Source organism: Acartia tonsa, chromosome 4 (assembly GCF_053477335.1).
Source record: "Acartia tonsa isolate MP-2025a chromosome 4, ASM5347733v1, whole genome shotgun sequence".
Lineage (NCBI taxonomy): Eukaryota > Metazoa > Arthropoda > Copepoda > Calanoida > Acartiidae > Acartia > Acartia tonsa.
The window spans coordinates 15,230,534-15,253,070 of record NC_137263.1 but is presented as its reverse complement, the minus strand read 5'-3'; the positions used below and the strand labels follow the sequence as shown (position 1 = coordinate 15,253,070).

The window sequence follows — 22,537 nt, the reverse complement described above, 5'->3', positions numbered from 1 at the left end:
ATAAACTACTCAAGAAAAATATTTGGTTTTATTAACCTTAAATTGTATTTTAAAAACAACTGAAATAATCTCAGAATGCATTATAATGATTAATATTTGTTATAGTTAAACTATTTTTTTTTGTTTTTCAGTACCTAATGTACTATCATAACATAAATATATCTTTCCTGAATAGATGAATAGAGATCAGGGCTGACCAAACTAACATCAAGATTTGCCGCGTTTATGGACAAATCTGGATTTACAAATGGTGAAATAGATTTGTCACCGGTCACCAAATTATCCATTATTACGCTGGACAGGTTTAGATTTGGATGGTATGGGGTGGAGGTCTGTAGGTGCTTTCTGTGTGTGACACACATGCTGGGGGTGTGGTCACCTGACTCCAGTAGGTCCTCGAGTCCCTGGGGAGTAACAGTTCTGATTACAACCTTTTTCGGGGATTTTTTGGGGGAACTGTGCTTTGATCCTGAAGGATTTCTGCGCCTGCCAGAGGATTCTATACTGTAAGGCACTGAGGAGGACTTGGATAATGGAGGGACTGGAGTATCCCTTGGGGTTACAGGGGCACTTACTGAACTAGGCTGCTTAGACCCTGATGATAAAGGTTTGATATTTTTTCTGATAGATTCTGTGATCATATCAGTAGTTGGGGATTGAGGTTTATTTTCAGCAATATTTCGTCTTGCTTTATAGTTCAATGAATCATTTGCTGCGCTGGTTTTGGGAGTTGCTGTAATAGCTTCGTCCTTGGCAGGTTGTCCAGCTGTAACGGGTGCTTTGGTTGATGAATCCACAAATGGGCTGGGAACAGGAGTTTTATCCTCATTCTTACTTCCACCCTTTGTTTCAACTTGGGATCTTTTCTGAGCCTGAAAATAGAAAAAAATATTCAAAGAACAGATATACAGAAAAAAAATTATTTATCTTATGTAAAAAGCGCGGCAGTTTAACGTCTGAATGAATTTAAACCCTTTCTTTATGTGTTGTTTATCAAGGTTTGAAGAAATAATCCCATGACTTTAATCTGAAAATAGAATGGCCTAAAACCATTACATGGGCTATGTGAATCTTGCCTACAAAAGAAAACTCAATCGGCTCATTAGACCTTAAGCTTCACAAAAAAAACGTAACTTTATATGTTCGGATAATACTAAAAACAAGGATGACAACATCCATAAGTAGCGAAGCACAAAAAATCGTGGATGGAAATACGTAAAAGTAGATTTAAAGTGTATTTATTAAAAACAAGAATAGATTTATTGGAGAAAATAAACACGAAACCTTGTTTTATTTTTAAAGATGACGACGGTCAAAGTAGATTACATAAAAGATTCTCATAACAATGGGAAAAATTTTTTTGATACTGATATCCCAAAAAAGTTTGAAAATTGGACCAAAAACATCAAATATATGGGAAAACGTGTTAAACATATAAAAATAGCCTAAAACCTGATAAAAGGCAGTCTGACCGCCGTGGTTGTTTTCTTTAAACGACGGGAAATTTAATTTTGATATCTATAACTGAAAAAATTTTTGGAAAATCGGACCATAAACACTGAAGATATGGAGAATAATGTGAAAAAATACAAAAATAGCCTAAAACCTGCAAACAGGCAGTCTGGCAGTCATGGTCGTTTTCTTTAAACGACGGGAAATTTAATTCTTATATCAATAACTGAAAAATTTTGAAAATTGGACCATAAACACTGAAGATATGGTGGAAATGTGAAAAATACAAAAATAGCCTAAAACCTGCAAAATGGCAGTTTGGCCGTCATGATTGTTTACTGTAAACGACAGGAAATTTAATTTTGATATCAATAACTGAAAAAAATTTTAAAATCGGACCATAAACAATGAAGATATGGAGAAAGATGTGAAAAATACAAAAATAGCCTAAAACCTGCCAAAAAGCGGTCCGACCGCCCTTGTTGTTTTATAGTTAATTGTGCTCCTTAATAATGGGACTGTTGTCAAAAAATTTCAGCTGTCTACCTTTAATAGGAGCCGAGAAAATCACGTTTCCCCTATTCTGTTTCATGACGGACGGACAGACGGACGGACGGACATTGTGAATTATAGAGTAGCTTCGCTACTAAAAAGACTAACCGTAAAAGTATTCTTGATAAGATTGACAAATTGTTGAGGATCCAAGCTGACATTTGCATCGGACAAAGCTCGACTTATGGTCGACAAGTTTATTTCTCCGTCCACAAAGGATGACAGCGACTTCTCAAATTCGCGGCTCTGAAAATGAATCCTTAAAATAAAGTAACAGGGTCTCTGTGTGTCTGTCTGTCTTTACCGAAGGATCTAGCTAACCGCTGAGCCGATATGGTTCTCCTTAATAATGTAGCTTCTTAATGGCCCTGGAAAGGTTATGTAACTAATTTGGAGAGGTTACCACTACCACGCTTCCAATAGAAACTGCCCCTAAAGGCGTAGCCGCTAGTAAGAAATAAAGAAATACAAAAAAAAGGGTTTTAACAAACTAATGAACAAAATATTTGTGTTAAATGATCTAATAATTGCAAACTATAATATTAAACAAAAAATCATTAAAATCAATTTAAAAAGAACAACAAAGGAGCGGGGAAAGCAAAGATTTATAGAATTCGTTTTTAATGTTTCAACTTTTTATCTATTACATAGGTATTTCTTTTATTAATACTAGCGGCTACGCCCCTAGAGGCCTCTAGGGGCACTTGAGGAGAGTCGATTTTTTTTTGAGGGGGGGTGCCCCCCCCCCTCATTTTTAATTTTAGTTAAAAAATTCAAAAAATATTTTTTTTGGGGGGGGGGGATTTTTCATTTTTAGGGGGGTTGGGTGTGTCCACTCCCCCAAGAAAATAGTTATAAACCTTCCCGGGACCTATGAGAAGCTACCCTGTTAAGGAGAACCCGATCGGTTCAGCGGTTAGCGAGATCCTTCACTACAAAACATACAAACACACAAACACACAGACACACAAACATCCTGTTACTTTATTATAAGGATAAAGTAGGTAATTTTTAATAGTACTTTGTATTAAATGTGTCAAAGGAATGAAAAATGGCCATTATACCTATTTTAAAGGAAAATTCACAAATAAGAAAACAAAAACACTGTTAAAAATTCAATAAACTGGCTTGAATAAAAAAGATGATATTAGTAAGGGGGGGTGGGGGGGGGGGGGGGGTTAATGCAACCATCTCGTAATCAGTGAGCAAATGGCACTAAGAATTTGAATTTTGATCTGAAATTTTGCATGAGTAATCCTTGGTTGGTAGGTCTATTTTCCCTAAATTGAACAAAAAGTTGGAAAAGTAACGACTAACGGCTCAACCGTTTAGCCATTTTTAAACTATTTTGAAAGCAAATCATCACGAAACCTATTTCCACATAATACTCTTTGCTGCTCCAAAACGTTTTCAAACGGTTCTAGCCGCTAGTTGCTGGTACTAGAAATCTAAAAATGTTGTTTTTGTATCATTTCACGTGATTTAAAGCAAATATATGTTTCAAAAAGTTGATTCCTACATAATTTATAAATTTGCCCTAAAAATAGCAAAAAAAAACCGGCTGAGCTGTTAGCCGTTACTTTTTCAACATTTTGTTCGATTTAGGGAAAATAGACCTACCAAGGAATACTCATGCAAAATTTCAGATCGAAATTCAAATTCTAAGTGCCATTTGCTCACTTACTACGAGATGGTTGCATTACCCCCCCCCCTTAAAATGGTACCTGATTAATACTTGCTTCAACTACATCAGGGTAACTTACATTTGGTCCACCTAAAGCAATAATACATATGTAAAGTATATATCTAATTTACTAGATAAAACTTCTGATATGTACAGAATTTTTATTTCATTTAAATAGGTATTAAGAAGTGGTAGTGTTTTAATCTTTAATTTAAGTTACTTTTGTCGCTCCTTGAACTAAACGTTAGTAACGGAAGATCTTATGAACAGGTAAAATAGAAGGTTAAACTTCCCCTCCTATTAGGCGAGTAGCCGCAATAAATTATTCATAAAGTCACAAATAATAGGTAAAGGTATTTCAGATTAAATTAAACTTACCGCTATCTTCTGTCAAAGCCTCCAGTCTTTGAGCCAGATCTTTAAATTGTAGATCTAAAAATATATAATTCTACAATGTATAATTCTTTTAAAATGGCATTTCATTTGTGAAACCTAATTTGTAGGTTTCAAGAAGTTGTTGCATTCAAGTCCGGGACAAACTACGTCATAGTCGTGAAGCTATAAATGGTACAAACTCCAGCAGTCTCTGGTTCTTTATATCAAAAGGAAGAGTAGGGGAGAATTCCCTAGCCATTAATCAGGGATATTTATTTATATTAGAACTTCAAAACAAAGCTTATACAATCAAAGAGGTTGGTTGTCGTTTGGTGATATTTAAAAAAATCTCATAAAGATGGCATTAAGACTTTTGGTGCTTATATGAAATCTCAATTAAGTTTGGTCGCAGTGTCAAAACTTTTCAACTAATAATTTTAATCTCAAAGGTTATTTACCTGAACTATTCATAGATGTTAAAGTTTTGGTACTATCTCCAGAGTGTAAATAAGAGCTGTCAGCAGAACTGGGCACTGTTTCTAAATTAAATAGCTATTTTAGATTCTTATAAGTTAAAAATAAACGATAGGTAGTGGTACCTAAGTCTTTCTATTGCATGCTTTTTTTTGGTTGTATATCTCATGGGTTTTTAAGGAAAAAATTGTTAATAAAGGAAAATTCCCTTAGATAGAAGTAAAAAGATTTACCTTGTCCATCCGTTAATGATGGTTTACGATGTGCACTGTTGTTGCTGGAACCAGAAATATTAAAATACTGGGGAGGCAGTTCACATTCATTGTCATCCATCCCTCCACTAGCAACTTCAGGAGTATCAAAGGTCGGGGTGGCAACATTGTAGGTATTCCTGTTGGATGATGAATCACTGCAGGATTCATCCAGCAGAGGAGATGGTTTGTGTTCTGGAGACCGGATCTTGTGCAGGAATCCAAAGTCAGGACGGTCAACCTCGGTCATGGAGCCCTCCAGACAGCCAAGTCTAAATTTCAAGAATCCTTTTGTTACGGTCCATTTCCGGGGTTTAATATTGTTTCCCATTACTTTTATAAATGGCTATTACATTTGTAAACACTACTTTAAGAAGAATTTTTATTTTATTTCAGTTAAGTTTCAACATAAGCACAGAAAAAATATTGGATATTTAGATACCTATATCTTGAATTAATATCAGAGTTGCACGAAGTGCATTTAAGCTTGAATTTAGTGAACCGCATATTTTTTACTTTTCAGTTGTTTAAACTACATCTATAGGGCATGTTAGAATTTCAATTTTCTACTACGTAGTTTTTAAAGACTTGAAAATCATATTATTGTGATATATGCAACGACTCTTATTTTCTCAGAAAATCAGTATGACGACTATTATATTGGTGCCTAATTGTTTGTTATTCAATGTAGTACAAAATTATATATGTTAAAGTTCACTTCTCTAAGAATCCAAACTAGTTAAGTGCACTTCATGTAACTACCCCTTTACAAAACTGCTACCTTGAAGATTTTAATCTAAAATATTCATCTCTTGATAGCCTGGTCTCTTCTCTAAGCTTGTCCAGGTTGACTTGACTTGTATTGCCAGCCCAGAGTCCATTGTTGCGCAGGACAATACTTTTATCTGATACTCCAGACATCATGGAGGTATCTCCAGAATCCTAAAAAAACATAATTCTAAAATAAATAATGGTGGAGTGGGACGCAGAGGCTTGATCGCCAAGTAGCCCAAAATAACAAACGATATTATTAAATGAAACCTATATTAAGATTAAAAATAAATTCTTTTGAATACATTAGAAGCCTATATAATTTTGCCACTTCCTAAATTTAAAATCAGATTCAAAGCTCGTTAAAGAAACTACGATTACCCAACCACACATATAAACATACACACCCACACAAGCTCCAAGATAATAACAATAAGACATAATTTCTTTTATAAATCTTAAAAATTAACCTTATCCATATCTTCCTCTTGAATAAAATTATGTTTCTGCAGACACTCAGCCTCCTCAGCGGCAAGAAAATCCTCCATATTATAGCTGGCATCCATCTCACGGAACTCTTCATCTACAGGCTGACTGCTCATGTTGTGCTTGTCTACATCAAATGGATTGTATAAAGCGCTTGACTTGCTAGTCTGGAATGGATTATCAAAGCCTCCAGAAACAGAACTGCCCGACTGCCTTAGAGAAGGATTGTCAAATGGGTTTTTCTGCTGTAGGGACGCAGAGAATGGTTGTCCGCTGTGCTGGAGGGAGGCAGAGAATGGTTGTCCGCTGACAGACATTATTGGTGGAAAGCCGCTGTGCACAATACTTTCATCCTAAATACATTCAACAGTTGAATGATAGTGATAATTCAACTACACAAAAATACAATGACTGTTAGATTAGGCCTCAACCCATTTGAAATTGGATATGGAGATTGATTTACAAATCAAACCAACATATGATAAATAAATTCAAAAAGCTAAGACTGCTTCATTAAAGGCAAAAAGTATAGACAAAAATTGTATTTAACCTGAGTTGTATAATTAGAAGAATAAGAAGATCTAAAACTAGCTGGCTTCGAGAAATCACTGAAGTTATCATCCAAAGTTCTGTCACCTATTTCACCTAAAATTAATTTAGAAATTCATGAAAATTATACCTAGGTGTTTTATTTTTTATGTACATAATAGCTGTCATTATTTACTTTTCAATAAACTACAAGATTTTTATAGCTTTTAATAATTGTAACCTAAAAATTTAAAAATAGTATTCACCTGAGGGTCCTAATGAAGTTGACCTGGCCGAAATCTTGCCCGAGTAGAAACTTGGATCCAGAGGCCCCATACAGCTGGTCTCTAGAGCAACACTTGTCTCCGCTGCTTTGCTCATATTCATGCCTGTACCACCTAGCGATTGATTTTGCCCAGGAGAAGCTTTCTCTTGGTCCATACCAGGTACGCTGGTGTTTCCCGCATCTTTTGGGACAAGCTGTTCCCAAGGAAAGCCAGAACAGTTGAATGATTGTTGATTGGAGGCTGGCATGTTGGAACTTTTATCCAAAAATGATCCCCATCCGGTGGGAGCCCTTAACAAACACTTATTATAAAATTCTGTGTTTTTTATGGAAAAAAAGATGTTTGGAAAAGGATTTTTGCAAAGAGTAAGGAAAATGGGTCATCTCAAAAAACGCCTATCTCAAAAATTATTTGGTAATTCAACTTCAACTAAAAGTGGACCACAAACTAAATTCTTAATTATAAAAATATGTAGGAATCTTTTTGGAGGAATATATAACTTCTCCAAATTACCTACATATTCTTAATAAATGTACCTTTCGTATAGAAAGTTTAGAATACCTTGGGGGCAGCGATGGAGTATGCTCTACTTCTTGTCTTGTTACATTGTGACTGTCATTAGGAAGGAATAATGATGCTGGGATACCCTACAAATTCACAAATTGATATTTTTATAAATACATTGAAACAAGATTTGTTTTTATTTAAATGAAAAAAAGACTAGACGAAAGTCCGCATTGTCCTAGATTGGTTAGTCTTGACTCGACGATATCCTAGTAAGGTTTTCTGTCTGTGGTTAAAATTTGGCTACTGAACAAATTTGATTATTACCCATTATGGTTTTAGGCTATTTTCCTGTCAATCCCTGCCCCTATAAATAGGGAGCACCTATATGCTAACTTTGCAGACACTGGTAAGTACATATATCTTATTTGCCCCCTCTTTTTTGTTAACTTATTGGAACGGACGGACCAACCTTTACTATAGAGTAGCTTGCACTTCTAATAAATATTCGTCAATTATCACACCCTTTAAAATGAATAAGGGCATACCTACAAATGTTGATTTACTTTTTTTTAATGTAATAAAGAACTATCTATTCACATGATTTGAAATCACTTAAATCTAACCTGAGTAGAAGTATTAATACAGGGCCTTGGTCTAAGGGCAGCGCGGGGGGTTGTACAGTCCCCAGGAGGCAATGGTCGTGCAAACCCATCCTAAGTTATGAAAAGTTAAAATATTATTGAGACTGTCTGCATTTTATTAGGGAAATGTAATTATAAAAAAATCTACATATCTGTTATTGTCTTAAGTCCCAGAAAGAAACATTTATTAAGTAGGTATATTACGATCCTTATACTTTTTCATCTTTTGTCGTACAAATAATGAAATTTTAATTACCTTATCAACAGGAGAATTATATGTTCTCTCTAAAGGCACAGCCAGCTCATCTGAGGAACTCCCATAGTTCACACCCGCATTTTCTTTCACAGCACCCAACATAGCCCCAGATCTGATTAGGCCAAGGCTTGCCCCAACAGGTCCTGGCGGCTGTTTCACAATTTTGGAGGCCGCCTTTCCTTCATGGTTGACAACTGTTTCCTTTCCACTGCAGGTTGACATCACATCTGAATCTGAATCGCTGGTGGTAGCTGGAGTGTACATATCATCTATATAATTTTTTTTTAAATTCATTTTTTAGTCTGGCTACGAAACCGATCAAAATATGCTGAATTAGACCCGATTCTCAGCCATACTGAAAAATCATGTATACTATATAGCATTGTATTACAAACAATTCTCTACGAATGTTAAAATAAAAATCGTAAAATTAAAAAGTTTTGTTAGCCCGGGCATTTGTTCCCTCGGTGCTGACAAAGCTGGTTTAAATCTTATAATTTTTATTTTAATATCCGGAAAGCTGTCTGTAATACGATGCGATAAATAACTATTACAAGTTTATCATTCACAAGCAAGACAAAACAAACATTATCACATGAACACTGTCTTCTAAATGGCCATTTTTAATACTAAACCTTCTAAAAAATTCTTAAGCGATCTGTTTAGCTGTTTATAAGATATTGAATACTATACATACAAATTACAGACCGTTACTTTATGATAAAGGATTGCTGTAGTAACTATTACTAAGAGGGAAAATTATAAAAGTTTACCTAGCTGTTTAATATCCTTATCATCAAGAAAATTTTCCAGATCTGTTTCTCCATCCTCATCCAAGATACCAGATTCTATTTCAAATCTATAAAATAAATAAAAGTTTTCACTTTTCATAAAAAACCATACCTACATATACAATTTGATGAAAAAAAGGTTACTGTCCCATTATGTACAGACTTTCAATAGGCATAAAAATAAGATAGAATTACCTAATAAACATGCAAAAATCACAGGATTTTTTAAAAGTGTTATTTCGACCAAGTGATTTAATTAAATGTATTACAAAAGGAGACGATACACGAACGAGAATAAGTGATGTTCAGCACCTTTGAGCATTAATGTTGAAATTTATTTTAATGGATATTCTAGTTTTCTTTTAAATACAGTTTTATCAACAAAATAAAGTTTCGCCACGGTTTTATGGAAAAAAATAATTTATAAGTGATTTCTGTCAAAGTGATATCAAATGTTTTGTTGAGTTCAAGGTGTATTTAAAAGATCACGACAATAAAATCCTTGAATGCTATAAAAGACAGAAGTACATTTATCATACTATTTATTTAATGATTAAAAATTATCATCTCTTTTTATAAATATATCATATGCCAATTTTTCATTGTGCACCTTAATTTTTTAGTTCATTTAGCTAAATTAAAAAAAAAATCACGTAATTCACTAAGAAATATCTAAAATTACTACTGAAAGGGGCTTAACATAACTTCCTCTCGTTCGTACAAATGTAAATCTATTCAAATTAATATCATAAACATATTACCTGGGTTTAAAGAACTTGGGAGGGATATTTTCACTATTGCCATCCATATCATTTGGTGACATTCTAAATATTAACACTCATTAATGAATTTATAACATAAAATCACATTAAGACACTATCATAAGTTAGATAGAACAGTACTTTATTGTTAGTTTACTAGTATATAATTTTTTGAAGATTATATACAAAATAATTCCATATATCCATGCACTGTTTTTTTTTGTGGGGAGGGTGTGGGCGTATTTTTTTCTAGGGGCAATTTTTCTTGAAAGGGTGGCGGTATCCTCCCCAAAAGAGATAAAACCTCTCTTGATCCCATGAGAAGCTTCATTGCAAAGGAGAACTATATCGGTTCAGCGGTTAGCAAGTTCCTTCGTTACACACAGAAAGACAAAAAGACATCCTGTTAAATCTACGTATAATACGTGAAATAACCAAGAAAAATGTTTAGTCATATAGGGCAATAGGTTGAGAAAACTTTTAAAATTTTTTTTGGAGACTTTATAATGAGAGGAAAAGTATAATAAACTAATAGAAACTTACTTAGGAAAATGAATGGATCCATCTACAGAATCTACAATGGATATGTTCTCCAGAGCTCCGGGAGGCAACAAACCAAGGGAAGATCTAACATAAAAACAAGTTTAAGGAAAAAAAAATTATAATAGTACATTTTCTACGTCAAAATAAGAATAAAAAATCGTAGTAATTTCTTACGTAACTAAAATACGAAGCTTGAATTTTGTTGCTTAATTAAAAATATCAAGCAACAAAAGAAAGATTAATCAGCCTATTAAATAGTTATTTATCACATTGTATTATAGACAGCTTTCCACGGATATTAGAATGACAAATTGTGAAATTTAAATCAGAGGAGTCGAAGGCCAGGGCCAACTAAACTGGTTTTAATTTAATGATTTTTATTTTAAAATTAATGTAAAATTGTCTGTAATACTATACTATAAATGATTTTTTAGTATGACTGAGAACTGGTTCTAATCCAGCAGAAATTAATCGGTTTCAAAGCCATACTGGAAAAAATTTTACCTTGTGGACTTAGTTGGACTTGGAGAAGCTTGGGACCCGGAAAAGTTGTTTCTACCCAAACTATTAAATTCACTGCCATCATTCTAAATAAATCATGTTTGTCGTGGGTTCAGAATGTCAAAAATTTTTGGAACAAAAATCCATAAAAATCGAAGCACATAAGTCTAAAACAAATAATGAAAAAACATCTAAATATTCTAACAAACGTACGGTCAACGTATATTTTGACAAAAGAGCTAGAGCATTTTGGTAGAACTGACAAAGTTATTAAATAGTAAACGATCAGCGTTATGTGGAATATAACAAAATTGCATTTCTTACATCTTTGATATTATCATAGTAAAACTGAATTACAATTTACTATTCTTTATATCTAAAATTACATCAGCTTATCATCTTCACTACCCTAAAACACGTAATTCCTCGTTTTTATAGAAGTAAGTTAATAAATGTCTTACCAAATCAAGATTTTTGAGGACTGATGAGAAATCCTAAACAAAATTAAGATAGTTAAGTTTTTATATGGATCAAAAGGGTTAAGACAGTGAGCGATAAATTTATACCCCCCCCCCCCCCCCCTCTAATAAACTACTAACTAATAATATAAAATTAATAACGAGCTTGTAAACTTGAGGGGGTAGTGTGTTTTACAATTCACTTCCACTCCAATCCTAACCTTTGTATAAAACTATCATCATTTTTCGGTATGACTGAGAACCGTTTCCATTCCAGCGGATATTATTCGGTTTCGAAGCCATACGTGGAAAAAAACTCTTACCCTCAGGTTTTGAAACCGTGGTGAGGATTTTCCCTTTTCTTGAGCCATCCTGTATTTTTAAGCACAAATCTAGCCAGGCTTAATTCATTCTTTTCTGTAAACAGTAAAAATTTTCCTACATTAAGGGCTTAAATTTGATTATGAAATCAAATTAATACAAAAATCCTGGCCCATTTATAAAAGACGTAGATATTTTGTAAAAATGCAAAACGATATTTTCAAAGCAATTAAGATGAATACATACAAGTGATGTTACAGTGTTTAAATTACAATTAAAAAGTATATCATGAAAAAGAGATTGATAATTTTGCCAAAGAATATGCTTTTGATTGATTGGTTTTAAAAAATCAATTCTAAACTTTAAACCTTAGAACTGAAAAAATGTGCATCAAAAGTCTATTTACCAATCCCTGTATACATAAAAACAATACAAAATTATTTGGTTAATGGTTATATTACGATCACAGATAACTTTAAGCAGGTTTCTTGCTAGATTTTTTCAAATGATGATAATTTGGGAGCACTTTACATAGGAAATCAATTTGTAGATGTTGGGGCACAGGTTTGTCTAATCCTTTTCTTCTTTTACAATCTCCACCATATACAACAATGTTCTCTTCCATAGTCTCTTCTGTCATTCAATAATGTTATTTCAAAATAATCTTGACCGAATAAGAGGGTAATTTTTTCGCGCATTTTCCTAAAAGTTATGAGTTATCGTTTAGTCAAATTAAGCCATTAAGCTAAACTATTCTTAGTTTTGACCATTTTATATATGATATAGTACATATAGTACCTAGTTTGTCATATAGTACCATATAGTACAAAACTTTGACTATATAGAACATATAGTACATATAGTACACCGTGGTCACCCTGTATAATATATACATTTATTCAAAATTAGGAACAGTTTGATGTAATAAGCGCATTCGACAAAAAAAACTTAGACACAACTTCACGGAAAATACGCAAAAAATGTCCATCTTTATCAAGATTTTGAAAAGTAAAACATATTTCTTTTCTCGTAGATTTGAGTAGGTAATTTGTATGAAAAGTATGATAAATAACGATAAATTCCGGTATTTTATTTAATATTTTGATTAACATTTCATTTCAGATTTTAATATCTATTTATATGAAGCTATATTTGAATTTTTAACAGGGGTGTATAATATATTCTACATGGGATCCCCTGCTCGGGGGGGGGGGGGGGGGGGGGGATAAAAAATAAGTGGTTGGAGGGAAAAAAATGTAAACATTAAGAAAACTGAAAACATTTTCTTCCATTTCCCCCCCCCCCTTCTTGGTGAAAAAAAAATAAACAAATGTGTGGCAGGAGGGATAAAATAAATAAATATAGAGATCTTTAAATATTTTTCCATTTTCTCCCCTACTTGGTGAGAAAAAACTAGGGGGGGGGGGGGAATAAAAATTTTGTAGCCGGGGGAAAAAAATGAATCTTGTGCAGAATATACACCCCTGATTTTTAACTATCTAGGATGTCTAAGATGTACGGTCATTAGGGATAGTATCTTAAATCCTCCCCCTTCTGCTGCAAGTGTTTTTGCGAGCGTAAGATTAGGAGATTTAGTCTATTAAATGGTGGTGGAAGTTTTGTAAAGAATCCATTCTTTAGTGATTAAACTGTCGGACACAATCAACTCCACTGCTAACAATTGAACTTCATTCTTAGTAAAATAATATTTTCCTGTATTTATTTTACATCCAGCCCCTATGATACATCCATTGGAAAGGTTTGCCTGTCTTCCTAAATAACTTTTAGCTTCTACTATGTTGTTGTCTCCTATCTTCAGACAATTCACCTCACTTCCAACCTGAAAATTATTTTAGTTGGAACAAAACCAGAGATTTTAGTCAATGCTCTTTTTCCTCTCATACAATTTGATTAGGTATATTTCTTTAAGTAAATTTGTACTACACTCATTAAAGTCGACAAGGCATTTCGGGCATTTTAAACCAAAACTTTAAGAGACAGGGTCATTTTTCGCGTAATTTCGTAAAGTTGGGTTGTAGTCAAATGATCTTATTAAGTAAAACTGTTTTTAATTATGGACATTTGGTTATAAATAAGAACACTTTTACTTAAGAACATTTGACTACATTCAAACATACAACTTTAAGAGAATTACTCGTTTTTTTGTCTTTTCTCTAATTTAAACAATTTAGACCCTAAATCTCGACATTACTGTTGTAAGATTAAATGCTCTTGTTTGTGCATAGTCCCCTTATGGTCAATGAAAATGTAAGAATCACCTACCTCAAAAATATTGTTATTTCCAATGATCATGACAGATTCATTTTGATTGTTTGTAGGTGAAGGATCTATGTTTAAAATTTCACATTGTTCTTCTATCAGATTATTCTCCCCTTAAAAAATAAATATTGAGTTGTGTTTTAGCATTATATTCCCAAAACGGAAAAAAGATCAACAAGGATGCATATTTTACTGCTGAAAAAAATCTTTCATCCCACCCCCCACCCCACCAATTAAATTTCCCATCATTCTAAAGATTTTTTGGTGTCTATAGATGAGAGAACAAGTGGCTTTTTACTGATTTTTCAAATATTTCCCCATATATTTGGTGTTTCAGGTCAGATTTTTCTTGATTTTAGTATCAGCTGATTTTTTCAGTACACTTTTTTTTCATCGACCCCCCCCCCTCTCCTTTTAGCAGAGAAATTTGTTCATAATGTTCCCATAAATAAGTTTCCAGAAAAAAAACCTTACCTATAATAATAGGACCAGACTCGGCGATTATTTTTGCCTTGGGATGGATAACAGTTTTCGTTCCAATGGTGATATCTCCCTTCAACTCGCATTCATTACAAACTATGGCCCCGGGGGCGATCTTTATATTATATTTAGAGCTCATTTTTTTATCAACAGTAATTTTGCATGACTCTGAAAATAATTGCTATGATAATTTAATAACAGCCTAAAGATAACAGTGTTAGTATAACATTAGATATAGGTTTAACAATAATAACACAGTTTTATAAAGTTGGATTAATTTTAAACATCTTAGAATCTAATACATTAGTGAGAAGTTTAGTTAATATGATTTAAATAGTGTTATATTTATATTGAGAAAGGTTTTATGATATGCTTGAAGGTTAATATCAATTATTAAATGCTTATTACTTAATTTTAACATGGTAAATATATATATATATACTCTTAATTTACTTATAATATTAAATAACTATTTTTAAATGGGGATTGCAATCCGCGGCGTTTTGAAACGGATTGGGATTGCTATTCCGAATTATAAGACCAACAAAATATTCTCAATTTGTAAAGAAATAAATTAATCTAATATAAAAACAGTTTGAGCAAGAGAACAGCTTTTAAAATTCATAACATTTAGGTAATTAAGTCAAACTTTTCAAAATATATGAAAATTAAAACAAAATTTCTAGAATGACAACAAATAACAAAAAAGGTAACAAAATTATATAATCAAGATGTATGTAAAAAAGTAAATAATCAAGGTGTAAGTACCAAAATTGCTCCGCATTCTTCAGAATTATTCATCGGCATCTTCAAACTAAAAATAAAAATTGTCAAAATAGGAATTGTCAAAATAGGAATTGATAAAATATTATTATATTAATATTCAGCTCTAGCACCATTTAATACTTAATATGTTTAAGTTAAGTTATGAGCTCAAATAGCTATTTTAAAATAAAAGGCAATGACGAAATATTACTTTCCTTCTCCCCACTTAATAGAAAACATTTCTTCAGCATTTATTATTTGGGCATTTTTTCACTATTTCAAAATGCGTGTAAATATTTGAATTAAAATATTACCTTGCCCTCTGAGTCAACAATTTCAGCAGGTTTCTGATTCAAGCTGCTTGCTCTTGCAGTGCTGACAATTTTAGAAATATGTAAGTTTCTTCATTTAAAAAAAATTAGCAAGAGTTTGTCCATGTCCATGTATTGTCAGTCGACTGAAAAATCGAGCTTGCGCATTTAGGATTCTATAGAACATTGCCGGTATTGAAGATAAATGTGGAAATAAGTGGAAAAGACAAAATAAAAGGACAAAAATATTACTTTTACGCTTAATTATAATATATACAATCCTTAAAGTAAAGTAAAAGGATCTCTGTCTCTGTGTATCGAAGGATCTCGCTAACCACTGAACCGATATGGTTCTCCTTCACAGGGGAGCTTCTTAAAAGTCCTGGGAGTGTTTATATCTATTTTGGGGGAGGGTAAGAATTGTTTTTGAACTTTTCTTTTTAAAACTACAATTGAAAGTTGGGTGATTAATTCTATCCACCCTCAAGGGACCCTCGAGGCCTCTTGGGGCATATTCGCTTGAAGCAAATGTTGTACAATAGGTAATAATCATACCTGGATGTTTTGACTAGGGATAAAGGATGTGATTCTGCTGGACAAAAAACTGCATCTTTTGTTTCAGTATCAGGATAAGATTTATATTTCCTAATAGGATACATTATATTAGATTTATACACAATAGATCCATATGCAATTTAGGATAAACAAGGATGACAACATAAATACCTAAGTAGCGAAGCACAGAAAAAAAATCTTGGAATGGACAAACGGACAAAGTTATAGAGCAGATGTTAAGTTTTCATAACTAAGAAAAGGGATCTACTGCAGTTCACGTGTGCTGGCTTCGCCACAAGCATTCATGTTCCCTATTTTTAGAATCCAACAAGAAAGAAAACGTTCATTCCCCCTGGTTAAATGTAATGTAATATCAAGAAGCCAACCATCACTCATGTAAAATTATTTTCATTTTAAAAAGATTTTTTGAATTTAAATAAAACAATTAAATCCATTTCAGAAAGTTTAACAAAACATCAAGACTTTTTTAAGCTCCGAGCCACCTCGTTTCTAAACAGCTGGCTAAACAAGGAGAAATCAAAACAAAGTAAGATTTTGTTACAGAAATCAATTTAAAACATAAATTTTAATTCAGTCCTTCATATGTATAAGATATTTATTTTTTTAGAATGATTGTATAAACTGTTAAGCTGCTCAAAGTGATCAAAGCCCTAATAATTAATAGGTATACTTTTGTCAAGCAGACATTTATTAAAAAAAGAAATTGTTAAAAAATAGTGAAGAAAAAATATAAGCCCGTGCAATAAAGTATTATATTTAGAAAATTGTACCTACTGTTGCTGTGATAGATTGTTGGAACTTAAAAAAAGGTAAAAAGAAACCAAAAGTCAATATGTTTTTTAAATATTATATTAATAAGCTTTATAACAAAGTAATTAGGTAATTATTTAAATTTTAGATTGTGCTGTTATTTTGATTTTATCCTGAATATTGTTGGTATAGCAGCCCTTAATACATTTTCTGGTAATTATCTTTATAAAAAAGAAAAAGAAATTTTTATTTTCAAAAAATCAAAATGCAAAAGTGATTTAATTTTTGTTAATAAATCGAGCGCAGTGAGAGTTTGAGTTCAAATTACCATCCCAGGCTCTATATATAATATACCCCCAGAGGTAAATCATATTTATTGTAATAATGTTATTTTATAAGCTCCGAGAAATTTATGTAATGAATCCAGTCATTCTAGTTTTGTGAAAGTTCATGAAGAACATTTTCCATTTCAAAGTTAAAAAATGTCAAGCTGTCCACTAAAAATGGGGAGATCTGCCTGGTGACGTCCTACACCTGGAGCTGCTTGCTGACCACCGACCGGCAGTAAGGCGGATACAACCCTCCAGAATCAACAAAATCACGGTAAAATATTGCTGGTAACGAATATTTCCAAAAATCTATAAATTAAAGGCTGCTAGCTGCCAAACGGCTGAACGTACAGATCATGCCCGCACACTGTTTTAAGCGGCATAAGAAGGCCTACAAATAATCTGGAATAGCCATAAATCAATAATGCATAATTATCTCACAGTGCAGAGAAATGCGCGAAAAATCCTATTCTACGCGTTTTTCTTCAGTGAAGCTTTCCTCGTGCATCATTGGATCTTGGCTATTCCAGATTATTTGAAGGCCTTCTTATGCCGCTTAAAATGGTGTGCTGCTATGGTCTGTATGTTAAGCCGTTTGGCAGCTAGCAGCCTTAAAAATTCATAGATTTTTGGAAATATTCGTTACCAGCAATATTTTACCGTGAACTGCAGTAGATCCGAGAAAAGAGAGAAATTATGTGAAATTTGAAGAAAATCGAGAAACCTTTATAAAATAAAGTTTCCGTCTTTAAAAGCATAACTGACAACACGCAGAAAAAAAAACAATACAATAGGAATATTCACTAAAAATTAAGCTGATTATCTTAAATAGCAGCCAAGAAAATTATATTTCTCCCACAGCGTTAATGACTGTCTGACGTACAGACAAAGTAAACTATTGAGTAGCTTCGCTACTAAACATAGTTGTGTACAAACCTAGTTTTGACTTTGTTTGAAGTTTTTCTGACAGGGATGAATTGGTCCCAATCTTCTTCATCATCTGTTTCTTCATTCTAAATAATTTCTATTAGAGCAGCTACTCTTTAACTAAGGTCTTTATACAAATTAAAAGAAGTATTATGTGTATCCTTTTGTAAAAGTAACAGAATTTATGTCTGTCTGTATCGAAGAATTTCGCTAACCGCTAGACCCGACATGGTTCTCCTTTACAATATAGCTCCTCTTAGGTCCTAGGAAGGTTTAAAACTATTTTGGAGGGGGATACCACCACCCTCCCAAGAGAAAAAAATACCCCCTTTCAATTCATTTTTTACTTTTTCTTTAAAATTAAAATTGAAAATGGGGAGGGGTGGAAGTAATCGAAAGTAAAAACTAAAGTGGAATTGTTTCAGTCACCTGTTTGTCTTCTTGCTGCGTGGTAGCGATGTTTACCACTTCCTCCTGTTCAAATGAACATTCATCTGAAGAGACATCACTCATACCATACTTGATAGATTCACTTATCTCCTCCAGCATCTCCTCAACATTACCTCTCTCCTCATCCAATCCATCCAGGTTATCTCTGAGTGCCGCCTGCCAGCGGTCATATTTATCCAGAAACTCTGGACCATATTTCTCTATCAGATACTGCTGGCTAATTCGGTTTTTGGCAAGGTCTAACTTTTGTATGCTTACTGGTAGATCTATTTCTGTCAGTCGATTGGAATATACGTCAAATTCCTGAAAATTATAGTTTGCTGTAGATTAAAATTAGTGCTTGAAAGGTTTGGACACTCAACTTAATGAATCAACCAATTAAAATTAAATAGAAGTTCGCAAAGTTGTTAAGCCAACGAATAAGAAAACGTTATTATAAAACTTTGGGGGGATATTGTTATAAACAACCCAATGTCCCCTGGGCCCTCCCTCCCTGATATGCATAGGTTTGTATACCATACCTATTCACCAATAATATAATCAACACAATATAGATGTAAACAAACTCACCAGAAGTGTATCTAACTTTTCCAACTCTCGTACATCATAAATTTTGTTGTAGGCCAGGTTAAGAACGGTCAACTTATGGAGCTTGCCCAGGCCTCCGGGAAGAAAAACAAGCTCATTGTCACTAAGATTCAAATGGATAAGGTTGACTAGATCGAACAGATGGTTGGGAAGGCTCTCGATGGCGTTGCTGCTGGCATTGAAGTGCTTCAGATTTGTGAGACAACAGAAGGAAGATGGTATTATACTCAACCGAACATTGCTAACCTGTAAGTATAAATAATGAATTATTAATAGATTTCGAAGAAAACCTTTTAACCTAAGCAAAGAAAGGAAAAAGAAAAATTTTTTAGGAGATAATTTCACAGGCCAAAATAAAAAAAAAATATATAATTAAACAAAAACATTGTCTTAATGATGACGTATGATAAACTAGAGAAAAATAGTTTTTTCAGGCACATTATCCCTTTATGTAAAACTAGCGGCTACGCCCCTAGAGGCTTCTAGTGGCATCAAAATGTTTTTTTTTTATATTTTAAATATCTAATTTGAAAAAAAATTTGTCTATGTTATCAGCTGTTAAATTCATGTCTCTACGCAGCGCGACTACGCTGACGACACTATGCGGCGGAAATATTTCAATTTTTTTCCATTTTATTGTGATTTCTCTTGGAAGGGTGGTGGTGCCCTCCCCCAAAATAGTTATAAACCTTCCCGGGACCTATGAGAAGCTACCCTGTTAAGAAGAACCCGATCGGTTCAGCGGTTAGCGAGATCCTTCGGTACAGACACACAGACAAACATCTTGTTACTTTAGTATAAGGATAAAGAACAATAAAACCTGGGAGTATTTATATATTGCATAATTTCCTGAATTTTTTCCTCAACACTTTATAAATTGTGTAAGGAAAAAGAGAGGTGCTGGACAAGAAATTTAACTACATTGGAAAATTTAAACCTCTTGAGCCTGCAATAATATAACTTTTTTATCAAATATCTAAATTTTCTGACCTCAAAATGTGTAAGAGCAGTAAGACTGGCCAGATGAGTGGGTATCTGCCATACCATGTTCATGCTCAGGTCCACATCAGACCTGGGGTTCAGCTTGGGGGCTGTCCTGGTGTTGGACAACCACAGGTATTCCAGATCCAGCATGGATAAAACACACTCTGGAAAATCTCTTAATCCAACTCCTTCAAACAAATAATTAAGCTACAAGTTGGTTAACTAAAGATAAATCTTTATTCTTTACACACAAAAATTAATTTTGTTCATCCTATAACTTCAAAAAGAGGGAAGTCATTTTCTAGTAAATCCCGTAAAGGTGTGTGTTATAAGGCCTAAAAATAGTAGTAGAACGATAAGGTGCTCTATATAGTGGTATCATGTCGTTTCTTAATAAGTTGTATATTGAGTAAGAGGGAAGTCATTTTCTAGTAAATCCCGTAAAGGTGTGTGTTATAAGGCCTAAAAATAGTAGTAGAACGATAAGGTGCTCTATATATTTGTATTCCCTATTGAATAGAACAATAGGGAAATTTTTTTTTTTTTTTGATAACTGTACCTGGAATATCTTTAAAAAATAAGAAATTTCTATCAAACGTTTTGTTTGGCTCAAACTGACAAAAATTAAAAAAAATATAATTATAATTATAATGTTTTCTATAGGTACAAGGTAAAGGTTAAGAACAATCTATACCATTAAACAAAGGAAGAAGCCATTCTTTACAGGTTGATTTATTCAAGGTGACAAAAATTAGTTTTATGTTTGTGGAATTTCATGTTTGTTTGCTTTGAAGTAGAAGGTTTCAATGTGCATTGTTTCATTTCAATTTCACAAACTACATTTTAGAACATTTTTTTCTGTAAATTAAACTTTCATTATCAAAAAACTAACTTGTTTTTCAACTATATTTTGGTCAATCTTTATTATAAAAAAATATTCTGGCTTTAAAATAGAATTTGAAATTAAAAATGACATACTACACAACAAGCAAAGAAAGAATATGACATGCAACCTCCACTTTGAATCTCTTACCTTCTTATATAGATTGTATATCTGAATGTTTTCAACATTGTCTGTATGTAACTTGTTGTGTTGGTTTGTTTCACTAAGTCATTGTATTAATGATTTGTTAAAGTTACATTTTAATGTTCACTGCTCATACAACCTGTAAAGAATGGCTTCTTCCTTTATTTAATGGTATAGATTGTTCTTAACCTTTACCTTGTACCTATAGAAAACATTATTATTATAATTATATATTTTTTAAATTTTTGTCAGTTTGAGCCAAACAAAGCATTTGATAGAAATTTCTTATGATAAATATTCCAGGTACGGTTATCAAAAAAAAAAAAAATTTCCCTATTGTTCTATTCAATAGGGAATACAAATATATAGAGCACCTTATCGTTCTACTACTATTTTTAGGCCTTATAACACACACCTTTAATTTACTAGAAAATGACTTCCCTCTTACTCAATATACAACTTATTAAGAAACGACATGATTTCTTTTTGTTTCCATTGTATGGAATTAATAAGCTCTCAAAATTTTCTAAATAAGTTTGTGCATTTAAGAATTTATCACATGATTCTTTCATCTCCTCAGTTGGAAATATTTATTTTTTTAAAGGGGACAATGTAAAAAAAACTAAAACTTACAATTAGTGATATTTAATTCTTAAGGACAGACGGTTGAACGCCCTAACTATAGAATAGCTTCACTTTAAAAATACCTCTAAGATCAAGTTTAGTTATCAATCTACAGACATATCCGATATCAGTTGGGATATTCTCCATTAAACAGCCAACACAAGTATAGGCAAAGCTGAAAAAAAACATTAGCCAAAATTATTTAATCTTACGATCTTTTTATTTATAAGGAAAATTACAAAGTAATGTCCTATGGGATGATGGGAAGTCGGTGAAACGTTTCGTGCTGTGTTTGTCGGTATAAAAAAAATATTACTATTTTTACTTTTTCTTTTTAAAGTGGAGGGTCGACTAACCACCCCTCCCCTTTCTCATGTGTCCCTAGTGGCCTCTAGGGGCGTGGCTGCTAGTTTATTATAAAATAATAATGTTTTTTTGTCTTGAGCAAATACCTCTAAAACGACTAGGCCTTCAAAATTGTAATTGTCATTGCCGATTCTTAAAGTCCCCAATGTGGTTTTGGGCTATTAACAATGCCCCAACCTGTAATTAGAGCCTCTAGAGTGTAGGGGCTCAACCACAAGTCTACTAACAAGAACTTACCTTATCACAGTACAACGCTTGACATTGAATAGCCAGTATGGTAGTTCAAACATGTGGCTAAACTCAATACGCTCCAGAATTAGATGGCGGATTACTTTGTAACTTTTAAACCAACTAGGAAGACATCTAAAAAAAAATATAAAAAAACTTATGTTTGAGTTTTCCATAATTCTTAGAAAGCTAGAAGCAAACGTCTATCTTCAA

The 22,537-nt window shown here is 32.9% G+C and overlaps 3 protein-coding genes across 4 annotated transcripts in view; all 3 read right to left on the bottom strand.

The window, feature by feature from the left end:
- Positions 1–110: 110 nt before the first annotated feature.
- LOC145316236 (uncharacterized) lies at positions 111–11,758 on the bottom strand. Of its 2 annotated transcripts, none has more exons than XM_080156622.1 (19): positions 11,642–11,758; positions 11,322–11,354; positions 10,864–10,946; positions 10,360–10,443; positions 9,817–9,879; positions 9,038–9,123; positions 8,265–8,533; positions 7,991–8,080; positions 7,422–7,507; positions 6,840–7,150; positions 6,596–6,690; positions 6,030–6,398; positions 5,570–5,730; positions 4,771–5,060; positions 4,522–4,602; positions 4,067–4,120; positions 3,729–3,778; positions 2,113–2,250; positions 111–872 (listed from the first exon to the last, which is right to left on the bottom strand). In XM_080156622.1, the coding sequence occupies exons 1-19, from the start codon at positions 11,687–11,689 to the stop codon at positions 135–137; spliced, it is 3,129 nt and encodes a 1,042-aa protein (XP_080012748.1). In that variant the 5' UTR covers positions 11,690–11,758; the 3' UTR covers positions 111–134. The 2 variants fall into 2 exon arrangements, with proteins under 2 accessions (XP_080012748.1, XP_080012750.1); XM_080156624.1 differs by having other exon boundaries at positions 4,522–4,596.
- On the bottom strand, positions 11,732–14,600 carry DCTN6-p27 (dynactin subunit 6). Its single transcript, XM_080156627.1, has 4 exons — positions 14,394–14,600; positions 13,923–14,032; positions 13,357–13,479; positions 11,732–12,276 (listed from the first exon to the last, which is right to left on the bottom strand). Exons 1-4 carry the CDS (start codon positions 14,536–14,538, stop codon positions 12,115–12,117), a joined length of 540 nt encoding a protein of 179 aa, XP_080012753.1. The 5' UTR covers positions 14,539–14,600; the 3' UTR covers positions 11,732–12,114.
- Positions 14,567–22,537, bottom strand: part of LOC145316237 (uncharacterized) — a 10,932-nt gene continuing 2,961 nt past the window's right edge. Inside the window, exons 5-13 of the mRNA XM_080156625.1 lie at positions 22,334–22,459; positions 21,814–21,905; positions 20,086–20,267; positions 19,078–19,341; positions 18,487–18,810; positions 18,067–18,143; positions 16,031–16,120; positions 15,479–15,539; positions 14,567–15,213 (exon numbers count right to left, since the gene is read on the bottom strand). Coding sequence (XP_080012751.1) covers positions 15,193–15,213; positions 15,479–15,539; positions 16,031–16,120; positions 18,067–18,143; positions 18,487–18,810; positions 19,078–19,341; positions 20,086–20,267; positions 21,814–21,905; positions 22,334–22,459 — 1,237 coding nt within the window. The 3' untranslated portion in view covers positions 14,567–15,192. The remainder of the gene's footprint in view (positions 15,214–15,478; positions 15,540–16,030; positions 16,121–18,066; positions 18,144–18,486; positions 18,811–19,077; positions 19,342–20,085; positions 20,268–21,813; positions 21,906–22,333; positions 22,460–22,537) is intronic.

Coding starts and splice junctions, on each gene's coding strand:
- LOC145316236 (XM_080156622.1), bottom strand. CDS start 11,689: ATGGCTCAAGAAAAGGGAAAATCCTCACCACGGTTTCAAAACCTGAGG. Junction 7,508..7,990: donor GTATTAATACTTCTACTCAG/GTTAGATTTAAG, acceptor GTGAATTTGTAG/GGTATCCCAGCATCATTATT. Junction 3,779..4,066: donor GGCTTTGACAGAAGATAGCG/GTAAGTTTAATT, acceptor TTATTGCTTTAG/GTGGACCAAATGTAAGTTAC.
- DCTN6-p27 (XM_080156627.1), bottom strand. CDS start 14,538: ATGAGCTCTAAATATAATATAAAGATCGCCCCCGGGGCCATAGTTTGT. Junction 14,033..14,393: donor GTCTGGTCCTATTATTATAG/GTAAGGTTTTTT, acceptor TTATTTTTTAAG/GGGAGAATAATCTGATAGAA. Junction 13,480..13,922: donor GAAATAACAATATTTTTGAG/GTAGGTGATTCT, acceptor AATAATTTTCAG/GTTGGAAGTGAGGTGAATTG.